The following is a 12,403-nucleotide window of genomic DNA, read 5'->3' on the forward strand; positions in this document are numbered from 1 at the left end:
GGGGGGTTGCGGGGGGGGGGGGTCCAGTTATAAGTTACACAAGGGTAGGACTAGCTAGGATGGTGCGCAGCTCTCCTTTTCCCAGAGAGTTGGTAGACTTTTGGAACAAGCGGGCCGGGACGCGAGAAAAAGAGGTCAAAAAAGATATCAAGACATTTGAGATAGAAAGGGGGGGGGCGATAACTGCTGAACGAATCAAACTTGGAGAAGATAAAACCCCTGGTCTGCGTGGATTGAATATTAAAAGAAATTAGGGAAGAGATAGCAGAGGCACTATTACATGTATAGAAACATTCATTAGAAAAGGGAATAGTGCCAGAGGACTGGTGGACAGCTAACGTTATTCCTATATTTAAAAAGAGAGATAGAACCAGTCCAGGGAACTATAGACCAATTAGCTTAATGTCGGTGGTAGGAAAGATAATGGAATCTTTCCTCAAAGATGCAACAGAAAAACATCGAGGAACTGAAAATATAATAAAGAGCAGTCAGCACGGATTTCAAAAGGGAAGGTCATGCTTAACCAACCTTATTGAATTCTTTGAAGAAGTAACAGAAAGGGTAGACAAGGGTAATGTAGTAGATGTAATATATTGAGATTTTCAAAAGGCCGTCGATGAGGTGCCGCATTGTAGACTCATGACCAAGGTCGGAGAATGTGGAGTCAGGGGACAGGTAGCAGAATGGATAGCAAGCTGGTTACAAAACAGAAATCAGAGAGTCGGGGTTAAGGGTCGTTACTCAGACTGGTGGACGGTGGGAAGTGGTGTTCCACAGGGATCGGTGTTGGGACTATCGTTGTTCACCGTTTACATTAATGATTTGGACTCGGGAATCAGAAGCACAATTTCAAAATTTGCGGACGACACCAAATTGGGGGTGTAGTTAATACCGAGGAGGACTGCGACAAAATACAGGAAGACATTAATAAACTTGCAGAACGGGTGTGTAATTGGCAAATGAATTTCAATATAGATAAGTGTGAGGTGGTACATTTTGATAGGAAGAATAAAGGAGCCACATACTGCTTGGATAATAAGTGTCTAAATGGGATAGAGGAGCAGAGGGATCTGGGGGTACAGATACACAAATCATTAAAAGTAGTGACGCAGGTTAATAAGGACATAAAAAAGGCAAACCAAGCACTGGGGTCATTTCTAGAGGGATAGAATTGAAAAGCAGAGAAGTTTTGTTAAACTTGTATCGAACCTTGGTTAGACCACACTGGGAGTATTGTGAACAGTTCTGGTCTCCATATTATAAAAAGGATACTGGAGAAGGTGCAAAAAAGATTCACCAGGATGATACCAGAACTGAGAGGTTATAACTTATCAGGAAAGGCTGAACAGGCTGGGACTCTTTTCTCTAGAAAAGAGAAGGCTGAGGGGTGACCTGATCGAGGTCTTTAAAATTATGAAGGGGTTTCGATAGGGTAGACGTAGAGAAGATGTCTCCACTTGTGGGGGAGACCAGAACTAGGGGCCATAAATATAAGATAGTCACTAATAAATCCAATCGGGAATTCAGGAGAAACTTCTTTACCCAGAGAGTGGTGAGAATGTGGAACTCGCTCCCACAAGGAATAGTTGAGGCGAATAACAGGCATTTAAGGGGAAGTTAGATAAACACATGCTAAGAGCATGTTTCCTCTTGTGGGAGAGACCAGAACTAAGGGACACAGTTTAAAAAGAAGGGGTCGCCCATTTAAGACGGAGATGAGGGGAACTCTTTTCTCTCAGAGGGTGGTGACTCTGTGGAATTCCCTTCCCCAGAGAGCGGTGGAGGCAGGGTCACTGAATATTTTTAAGGCTGAGTTAGATAGATTCCTGATTAACAAGGGAGTCAAAGGTTATAGTAGGTAGACGGGAAAGTAGGGTTGAGGTCCCAATCAGATCAGCCATGATCTTACCAAATGGCAGAGCAGGCTCGAGGGGCCGAATGGCCTACTCCTGCTCTTAATTCGTATGTTCACATGAGGGAGAAAGGAATAGAAGGATATGCTGATAGGGTGAGATGAAGTAGGGAGGGAGGAGGCTCGTGTGGAGCATAAATACCAGCATGGACCAGTTGGGCCGAATGGCCTGTTTCTGTGCTGTACAATCTATGTAAGTTCCTGAGTATTAATTAATCCACCATACACCTTTAAGAGAGAGCCAGGCCGGTTCCTGATTGGGGCGGAGATGAGATCGCACAAGAGGGGGGGGGCGGTGGGGAGAGCCGGGTGCAGAGAGGGTGCAGAATTTTCCAGATTCTTTTCCCCCCTTCATTGGCCAGTGTTTTCCGGCAGAGTAGAGCCGGACACTGGGGGAACCCGATGGCAATTCTACCTCCGCATGCCTCTTAGCCGTGTTTGTTGTAACAGGCTGAGGGCAGCTGCAGCACCCCCTCTGGCGCAAGTAGGAACAACAGGCCTCCTTGCGACGTGGATCTTTTTGGCGGTCACGGCCCCGAGCGATTCAGATTAGGTTCTCCGATCGAAATGTTTGGCGTCCCCCCGCCCCCCCATAAAGAGCTCGAGTGCCTGATAATCTCTCTGCTCGAACTCATAGTATATCCATTCAATTTTGGCTGGGCTGCTTCCTAAAGAATGTTAACAACAGCCGGGAGGGGGTGGATTTTAGTCTGACATCCGTGGTGAAACGGCAGCTTCTATCACCAGACTGAGACTCCTACAATCCGTAACCTCTGCCCTTAAACGTGCCTTGTGAAGGATTAACAATGAACCCCCACACCCCGAGACGCCCACCTCACTCTCCTGGCGACAAAAATACCACACTGGCAAATCGATGGGTACAGGCTAAAACTAATATTCAGATTTATTTACAGGCTGAGTAATATACAGAAGTAGTGAAACACAGCAAGGTACTGAGTACAATACTTAAAACCAATAGAAAATAGATTCAGTCCACAAAAGGGGGGATCAAGGTACCCACATTAAAACATATTTCTTACACAGCTTGATAAACGACGGGACTTTGGACGAAACAGTCTTTTGTAGACCTTCACGATGCAATGTTGTAGGAGCGCGAAGCGGAGATTTTCAGTACACCCACAGAGTTCATAATCCCCAGTTAGAACCAAAGACTGAGATTGGTCCTACAGGAATTCCTTTGCGTTGGCGTCAACAAACAAACCTTGGGAGTACCATCTCTCTCACGTCTCGCGAGGCTCGGCGTTAATGTCTAGGTACCTCTGTCTTCCTCCAGACATTCCCCCTTGTTGACATGGCAATCAGAGAGATTAGATCCCACAGTCTGACACTCCACAGAGGTTAACGTCTCAAAATAATAGTCTTGTTTTGGTTTTTTTTTTGAGCCAATCGAAGCTCAAAACTTTGCCTGTGTTGGCAGGCGTCACCGTGTAAAAATACCTACCGCCCTTTCCAAAGGACCAATCGTTTCATTCGCTCGGGTTCAAGGGTCACTGAGGGTTTTTGACGTTGGAAAAAGTCACGTCAACTTCCATTTTAACTCTAGATACTTTGAAAACCGTCCAAAACAAAAGGGCAAACATCGTCGCAAGGTAAAAACTCTGCTCTCGGTACAGGGATGTTACTGACCTGGGTGTCTCCTGGGTCCAGGTCTGGACTTTCAGACGGCAGCAAGTGCTGAGTGTTTCCGGCCAAGATGAGGTCAGGGGGAGATGACTTGAGGACGCTAAAGCAGGGGTCGCCCTGGTTCCTGAAACGCACAGAAGGACGACGGACAAATCAGGTATGGCAGGGTTCAAAGCAAAAGCCAAAAATAGTTAACGACAAAACTTTCTCAAATCAGGGAAAATGGGAGGTGCGATCTGCTCGGCCTCTGCCTCAGCCCATCTGCTGTTAAAACCCTCATCTGTTCCTTTGTTACCTCCACACTCAACTATTCATTGCGTCCCTGGCCGGCCTCCCCATCTTCCACCCTCCATAAACTCGAGCTCATCCAAGACTCGCACCGAGTCCCGTTCTCCCATCACCCCCCCGCGCTCGCTGACCTACATCGGCTCCCGGTCCGGGAACGCCTCGATTTTAAAATTCTCATCCTTGTTTTCAAATCCCTCCGTGGCCTCACTCGCCCTCGCCCCCCCTCTCCCTATCTCTGTAACCTCCTCCAGCCCCCTACAACCCTCCCAGATCTCTGCGCTCCTCCAATTCTGGCCTCTTGCCCATCTCCCGATTTCCATCGCTCCACCATTGGCGGCCGTGCCTTCAGCTGCCTGGGGCCCTGAGCTCTGGAATTTCCTCCCTAAACCTTTCCCCCTCTCTCTCTCCTCCTTTAAGACGCTCCTTAAAACCTCCCTCTTTGACCAAGCTTTTGGTCACCTGTCCTAATATCTCCTTCTGTGGCTCGGTGTGAAATTTAGTCTGATTTACGCTCCTGTGAAGCTCCTTAGGTCGTTTTACTATGGTAAAGGCGCTATATAAATGCAGGTTATTAATGTTATTTTATGGTTTTCTTTCATTATCTCTAGTTCCCTCACCTTCCCTCCTGAAGCTTCTGAAACTCACTGGAGGGTACAGATTCCGAAAGCAAAGTGCTGCCCACCAGAACCTCACTCTTCTTCAGGCATGAGCCCAGACAGGGTGTATCGATAGGCAATTCAACCTTGGGGGGCATCACAGCCACACTGATCCTGTCCACTATTTATAGCGGGGTAGGGAGCGGGTGTCAGTGAATAGCAATCAGGTAGTCAGTGCACTGCTCCCTCCAGCTGGTGGGGTCCTATATGCCTTTCTCCATCACAGTCCCGGGTCACGGGAGGCTTCTCCTCTTTGCCCGATTTCCCATGCTTCCTACCCCCCACTGCTATTCTGCTGTAACCATTTACACCTCCTCTGGACCCATCTTTTGTTTCTATACTCAACTCATTATCACCCCCTTTTGCCTTGGGAGTTCTCCCCGGTGTCCTGGCCAACATCAGTAAAAGACAGATGATCTGGTCATTATCACATTGCTGTTTGTGGGAGCATATTGTACACAATTTTGACTGCTGCCTTTCCTACATCACAACAGTGACTACACTTCAATAGTTCATTCATTCATTGAATCAATCATTCATTCATTCACTCACTCAATTATTCATTCAATTATTCACTCATTCACTCATTCACTCAATTATTCACTCATTCATTCATTCATTCATTCTTTCAGTCTTTCATTCAATCATTCTTTCATTCATTCATTCATTCTTTCAGTCTTTCATTCAATCATTCTTTCATTCATTCATTCATTCTTTCACTCATTCATTCAATTATTCACTCATTCAATCATTCATTCACTCAATTATTCATTCAATCAATCATTCATTCATTCATTCAATCATTCTTTCATTCATTCAATCATTCATTCATTCTTTCATTCTTTCATTCAATCAATCATTCATTCATTCTTTCACTCATTCATTCAATTATTCACTCATTCATTCATTCATTCATTCATTCATTCGTTCATTCAATCATTCATTCATTCATTCATTCATTCAATCATTCATTCAATCATTCTTTCATTCAATCATTCTTTCATTCAATCATTCTTTCATTCAATCATTCATTCATTCAATCATTCATTCATTCATTCTTTCAGTCTTTCATTCAATCGTTCTTTCATTCATTCATTTATTCTTTCAGTCTTTCATTCAATCATTCTTTCATTCATTCATTCATTCTTTCACTCATTCATTCAATTATTCACTCATTCATTCATTTATTCATTCAATCAATCATTCATTCATTCATTCATTCAATCATTCATTCATTTGTTCATTCAATCATTCATTCATTCATTCAATCATTCTTTCATTCTATCATTCTTTCATTCAATCATTCTTTCATTCAATCATTCTTTCATTCAATCATTCTTTCATTCAATCATTCATTCAATCATTCTTTCATTCAATCATTCAATCATTCACTCAATTATTCACTCATTCATTCAATCATTCATTCATTCAATCATTCATTCATAAATACCTCTGGCTTTGGGGTGCTGTCTTCTCCAGGGAGCAGCTGCGTATTGGCAGGCACTGGTTCCCCTGCGGATCAGCGCTCCGAGTCTCCTGGAGTGAGGACACCCTCAGCAGGGGCAGACAGGGCTGCCCCAGGACCATCTCCGTGGCTCTCGGAACAATATCGTTCTTTCGCTCTGTCTCCTCAATCGACTTTCTGTACAGCTCGGAGAAACTCCTTCAAAAACAGAAAGAAAGACTTGCATTTCTATAGCCCCTTTCACCACCTCAGGACACCCAAAGTGCTCTACAGCCAATGAAGTACTTTTTTTGAAGTGTAGTCACTGTTGTAATGGAGGAAACGCAGCAGCCGATTTGCGCACAGCAAGATCCCACAAACAGCAATGTGATAAATGACCAGATCATCTGTTTTTTAGTGATGTTGGCTGAGGGATAAATATTGGCCCCAGGACACCGGGGAGAACTCCCCCTGCTCTTCTTCCAATAGTGGCCGTGGGATCTTTTGCATCCTGAGAGGGGCAGACGGGGCCCTCGGTTTAACGTCTCATCTGAAAGACGGCACCTCCGACAGTGCGGCGCTCCCTCAGTACTGACCCTCCGACAGTGGGGCGCTCCCTCAGTACTGACCCTCCGACAGTGCGGCGCTCCCTCAGTACTGACCCTCCGACAGTGCGGCGCTCCCACAGTGCTGACCCTCCGACAGTGCAGAGCTCCCTCAGTACTGACCCTCCGACAGTGCGGCGCTCCCTCAGCACTGACCCTCCGACAGTGCAGAGCTCCCTCAGTACTGACCCTCCGACAGAGCAGCACTCCCTCAGTACTGACCCTCCGACAGTGCGGCGCTCCCTCAGCACTGACCCTCCGACAGTGCGGCGCTCCCTCAGTACTGACCCTCCGACAGTGCGGCGCTCCCTCAGTACTGACCCTCCGACAGTGCGGCGCTCCCTCAGTACTGACCCTCCGACAGTGCGGCGCTCCCTCAGCACTGACCCTCCGACAGTGCGGCGCTCCCTCAGCACTGACCCTCCGACAGTGCGGCGCTCCCTCAGTACTGACCCTCCGACAGTGCGGCGCTCCCTCAGCACTGACCCTCCGACAGTGCGGCGCTCCCTCAGCACTGACCCTCCGACAGTGCAGAGCTCCCTCAGTACTGACCCTCCGACAGTGCGGCGCTCCCTCAGTACTGACACTCCGACAGTGCAGAGCTCCCTCAGTACTGACCCTCCGACAGAGCAGCACTCCCTCAGTACTGACCCTCCGACAGTGCGGCGCTCCCTCAGTACTGACCCTCCGACAGTGCTGCACTCCCTCAGTATTGGCACTGGGAGTGTCGGCCTGGATTATGGGGCTCAAGTCTCTGGAGTGGGGGCTCGAACCCACGACCTTCTGACTCAGAGATGAGAGAGAGAGAGAGAGAGAGACCCACTGAGTCACTGCTGACACCTAAGTAAACACCAGGTTCATTGGGCCAGAGGCTTAGACATCAGCTTCTCCACCTATCAGCAGCACCCGCATTCAAGCCTCTGCAAACAGAGCAAATCGGGGTCTCATAGCTCAGTCCTAGATTCCCCACTGCCCTCCTGAAGGGGCTGATTCCACCTCAGGCCCCTGGCTCCACTCTAACACCTCAAATAGGTGGGCCATTGTTAATTTACAAAGCTAGACAGTGAGCGTTGGCAGGTTAATCGACCGCAGGGGGCGTCACACCCAGATCCATGTAATTCTATGTAACACACACACTTCCCATCAAGGGTCACTGGATAGCGACCAGGAAACCTGGTTCAGTTTTCCCCCTCTAGCCCAACGCCTCCTGAAGCCAAGTCGAAGGCCCTTCTTCTGCTGCCCTGGCGGAGAGCATTTTAGCACAATACAGGCCGGAGATACAACTCCTGGTCTCCTTATGGCTCAGTATAACATTGGGCGACACAGTTAGCAACTGAGCCAATGTGGGAGCAGGTCCTGCACAGTCCGAAGAATATAGGAAAGGACAGACCGAGGAAAGGCCATTCAGCCCACCAACCATACTACACCCACAGCCCATGTACACTCTCCCCTATCACGGACTCTACCCACCCATTTAATCTCCCCCCACAGCCCATGTCCACTCTCCCCTATCACAGACTCTCCCCACCCATTTAATCTCCCCCCACAGCCCGTGTACACTCTCCCCTATCACGGACTCTCCCCACCCATTTAATCTCCTCCCACAGCCCACGTAAGAGGAAGGTGTGGTGAATATTTCAGGCCATCGAGGGTTTTGGCAAATGGTTGCCGACCTGAAACCTTAATCCCTCCCTCCTCATCTCCCCACAGGGACTGTCTGACCCCCCCCGAGAGTTCGGCACCTTCCGTCTTAGCGACAGCTCGCCAATGTGGTCATAAGCCGAGCCCCCCTCAACCCACCACCGCCACACCCTGCCGTAAACACCTACATTCTGGGCTTGCCCTTCTCGTCGGGCGGGATGACGGTAATCTTCACTTGGTCCACCTTCCGCAGGCACTCGGCCCTCTCCTTGTACGACATGGAGACCACTGGAATCTCGCAGATCCTAACTAGCCGGCTGAAGAGCCTCAGGCCCATCATTTCAGCGTAGCTGTTCTTCTCCACCTGGGTGACGATTCCCTCACCATTGGTTTGAAAGGCAAGGTGATGGACACTGTTCCTCCGAAGGACCAGGTCATCGGTCTCGCAGCCCGTGGTCACTATCTGTTTGAACAAACACACAACGGAAGACAACCATCAGGAGAGGCTGAACAGGCTGGGGCTCTATCCTCCAGCAAAGAGAAGACCGAGGGGTGACCTGATCGAGGTCTTTAAAATTATGACGGGGGTTTCGATAGGCTAGACGTGGAGAAGATGTCTCCACTTGTGGGGGAGACCAGAACTAGGGGGCCATAAATGTAAGATAGTCACTAATAAATCCAATCGGGAATTCAGGAGAAACTTCTTTACCCGGAGAGTGGTGAGAATGTGGAACTCGCTCCCACAAGGAGTAGTTGAGGTGAATAACATTTAAGGGGAAGCTCGATAAACACATGAGGGAGAAAGGAAGAGAAGGATATGGGGATAGGGTGTGGTGAAGAGGGGGAGGGAGGAGGCATGCCAGCATGGACCAGTTGGGCCGAATGGCCTGTTTCTGTGCTGTACATTCGATGGAATTCTATATAACTTGAGAACCTGTTCTTATTTTAAAATCAGACCAAATCTGCTTGTTTCATTCACAATGTCAGCTTGGATACTATTGGCCGAACCTGTTTGGCTACAGGGCTTTCGCTACCGCTAGGCACTCTGGGACAGCACGGCCCCCATTGCAATCTCCTGCTCTTCTCCCGCTAACCGTCAAGAAAGAAAAAGCCAAGGTAACGCCAGGAGTAGCCGACACGGAACAGAGGCGCGGGGATGGAGGAGTCCACGGTCCTCCAGATGAACACGGGAGGCTTGGAGGGGCTTCTCTTGGCATCCTGAGCACTCCTTTACTTTTGACCTTCACCGGTCATGACAACTTCCTGCGGCGACGCCATGAATGGAGCAGATAGGAAACTGAGTCCATTTGAAGGTCACGGATACCATTAGAATTGGGCCCACTATTGGACCCATTAGAAGGGTTTCATGTCTCGCTATTAAAATTCTGGTGTACGTGCACATTTCCTGCCCAGCTTCCTGTTGTCGTGATATTTGGTCACATTTTCACGTCAAAATTTAACATAGCAACGTGGGAACTTGACAGGGTAGATGCTGAGAGGTTGTTTCCCCCTGGCTGGAGAGTCTAGAACTAGAGGGCATAGTCTCAGGATAAGGGGTCGGCCATTCAAGACTGAGATGAGGAGGAATTTCTTCACTCAGAGGGTTGTGAATCTTTGGAATTCTCTACCCCAGAGGGCTGTGGATGCTGAGTCGTTGAATATATTCAAGGCTGAGATGGATAGATTTCTGGACTCGAGGGGAATCAAGGGATATGGGAATCGGGCGGGAGAGTGGAGTTGAGGTCGAAGATCAGCCATGATCTGATTGAATGGCTCGAGGGGCCGTACGGCCGACTCCTGCTCCTGTTTCTTATGTTCTTATGAACAGGAGGAGGCCATTCAGCCCCTCAAGCCCGTTCCGCCATTCAATTAGATCATGGCTGATCTATATCCTAACTCCATTGGCTCCATACACCTTAATACCCTTCGCGAGCAAAAATCTATCGATGTCAGGTTTAAAATGATTCATTGAGCTGGCATCCTCAATCAAATCACCCCTTTAACCTTCTATATTCCAGGGAATACGAGTCTAGTTTATGTAATCTCTCATAATCTAACCCTGGGAGCCCTGGTAACACGCTGGTGACTCTACACTGCACTCCCTCCGAGGTCAATATATCCTTCCTGAGCTGCGGTGCCCAGAACTGAACACGGTGCTCCAGATGTGATCTGACCAGGGCTTTTTTTAAACAGATTACGTCAATCCCTTCCTTGAGGAGATACGCCCCTTTTAAATGGATATAGACACCGGCCTCTAACCTGGTCCGAAATCAGGCTTGGGCCTGCTCGATTAGAGCTGCCAACTCTGGTTGGAGATATTCCTGCGCACAGCAAGATCCCACAGACGGCGATGAGATAAATCGCTAAACAATCTCTTTATTTTTTTTTTAAGTGGTTGAGGGATAAATATCGGCCGTGGGATCTTTTACGTCCGCCCGAGAGGGGCAGACGGGGCCCTCGGTTTAACGTCTCGTCCGAAAGACGGTGTCAAGGCGCTGCCGTGTAACCGTAAGCCAAGGAGAGACGGCGACTCTTTGGTTGGGGGGAGCGGGGATTAGAAGATCAAGTATCCTGTCCCAGGTACCAGCCATTCAGACAGACGCAGAGAGAAGGATATAATGGAGGACCGTGGGGGAGGAGAGGCTGTGGGGGACACATCGAAAGAGAGACGGCAAACTCCACGATGGGTACAACATTCACGGTTAATTGATTATTTTCTTGCAGCCCGTGGCTTTTTTTTTAACACAGAGATAGACATCGGACAGACAACGGTCAGAGACAGCGTGTCGGGCGGCGGACTGTCACTTTAAATTACACTCGTACACACCACGTGACTGGCCGGACAATCAACAAGCAAACCACAACCGTCACGTAACTCACACAGTATTATTATCCTGGCACACAGAAAATAATTAAAGGGAAAGGCAAGCGACAGGGAGGTGGTGGAAGTGGAAATTGTGTCCCTCTCTCTTTAGAGTCCCCACCCCTCCCCACCCCTCCTCCTCCTCCTCCTCCCCAGGTAGTTTTCCTTAACATCCCCCCCCACTGCCTATTAAAGGGGAGGTGACCCTTCCAGATTCCCCACCTCTTAAAGGGGAGGTGGCTCTTCCCGATTCCCCACCTATTAAAGGGGAGGTGAATCTTCCCGATTTCACCTATTAAAGGGAAGGTGACTCTTCCAGATTCCCTCCTATTAAAGGGAAGGTGACTCTTCCAGATTCCCTCCTATTAAAGGGTTGGTGACTCTTCCCAATTTCACCTATTAAAGGGGAGGTGACCCTTCCAGATTCCCCACCTCTTAAAGGAGAGGTGACTCTTCCCAATTCCCCACCTATTAAAGGAGAGGTGACTCTTCCCAATTCCCCACCTATTAAAGGAGAGGTGACTCTTCCCAATTCCCCACCTATTAAAGGAGAGGTGACTCTTCCCAATTCCCCACCTATTAAAGGGGAGGTGAATCTTCCCGATTTCACCTATTAAAGGGGAGGTGACTCTTCCAGATTCCCTCCTATTAAAGGGGAGGTGAATCTTCCAGATTTCACCTATTAAAGAGGAGGTGAATCTTCCAGATTCCCTCCTATTAAAGGGGAGGTGACTCTTCCAGAGTCCCTCCTATTGAAGGGAAGGTGACTCTTCCAGATTCCCTCCTATTAAAGGGAAGGTGACTCTTCCAGATTCCCTCCTATTAAAGGGGAGGTGACTCTTCCAGATTCCCTCCTATTAAAGGGGAGGTGACTCTTCCCAATTTTACCTATTAAAGGGGAGGTGACTCTTCCAGATTCCCTCCTATTAAAGGGGAGGTGACTCTTCCAGATTCCCCTCCTATTAAAGGGAAGGTGACTCTTCCAGATTCCCTCCTATTAAAGGGGAGGTGACTCTTCCAGATTCCCTCCTATTAAAGGGGAGGTGAATCTTCCAGATTCCCTCCTATTAAAGGGGAAGTGACTCTTCCCGATTTCACCTATTAAAGGGAAGGTGAGTAGTCAAACTATGTCCTGTTAAAGGGAAGATGTCACTCTCAGATTTCAAGGGGAGGTGCCTCCGCCCGACTCCCACCCATTGGTAAAGGTTGCTCCGGGATATTGCCCAGGTGTTATATATTTTATTGCTTCTTTAGAAAACCTCCTGATTTACTACCCTCCAGCACCTTCCCGCCACCTCACCTACAGCAGAATCCACAAGGGTGGGGGTTGGCGTTAACTCGGGCGACACT

The 12,403-nt window shown here is 48.5% G+C and overlaps 1 protein-coding gene across 5 annotated transcripts in view; it reads right to left on the reverse strand.

Moving 5' to 3' along the window:
* sipa1 (signal-induced proliferation-associated 1) overlaps window positions 1-12,403 on the reverse strand; it is a 98,916-nt gene that overhangs the window by 18,880 nt on the left and 67,633 nt on the right. For all 5 annotated transcript variants that reach the window (XR_010958879.1, XM_067975604.1, XM_067975605.1 and 2 more), the window contains exons 9-11: window positions 8,379-8,653; window positions 5,951-6,163; window positions 3,560-3,680 (exon numbers count right to left, since the gene is read on the reverse strand). Coding sequence is in view for 4 of the 5 variants with exons in the window: in XM_067975604.1 (XP_067831705.1) it covers window positions 3,560-3,680; window positions 5,951-6,163; window positions 8,379-8,653 (609 nt within the window). In the remaining variant the exon portion in view is untranslated. The remainder of the gene's footprint in view (window positions 1-3,559; window positions 3,681-5,950; window positions 6,164-8,378; window positions 8,654-12,403) is intronic.

This window comes from Heptranchias perlo, chromosome 43, assembly GCF_035084215.1.
Source record: "Heptranchias perlo isolate sHepPer1 chromosome 43, sHepPer1.hap1, whole genome shotgun sequence".
Classification (NCBI taxonomy): Eukaryota; Metazoa; Chordata; class Chondrichthyes; order Hexanchiformes; family Hexanchidae; genus Heptranchias; species Heptranchias perlo.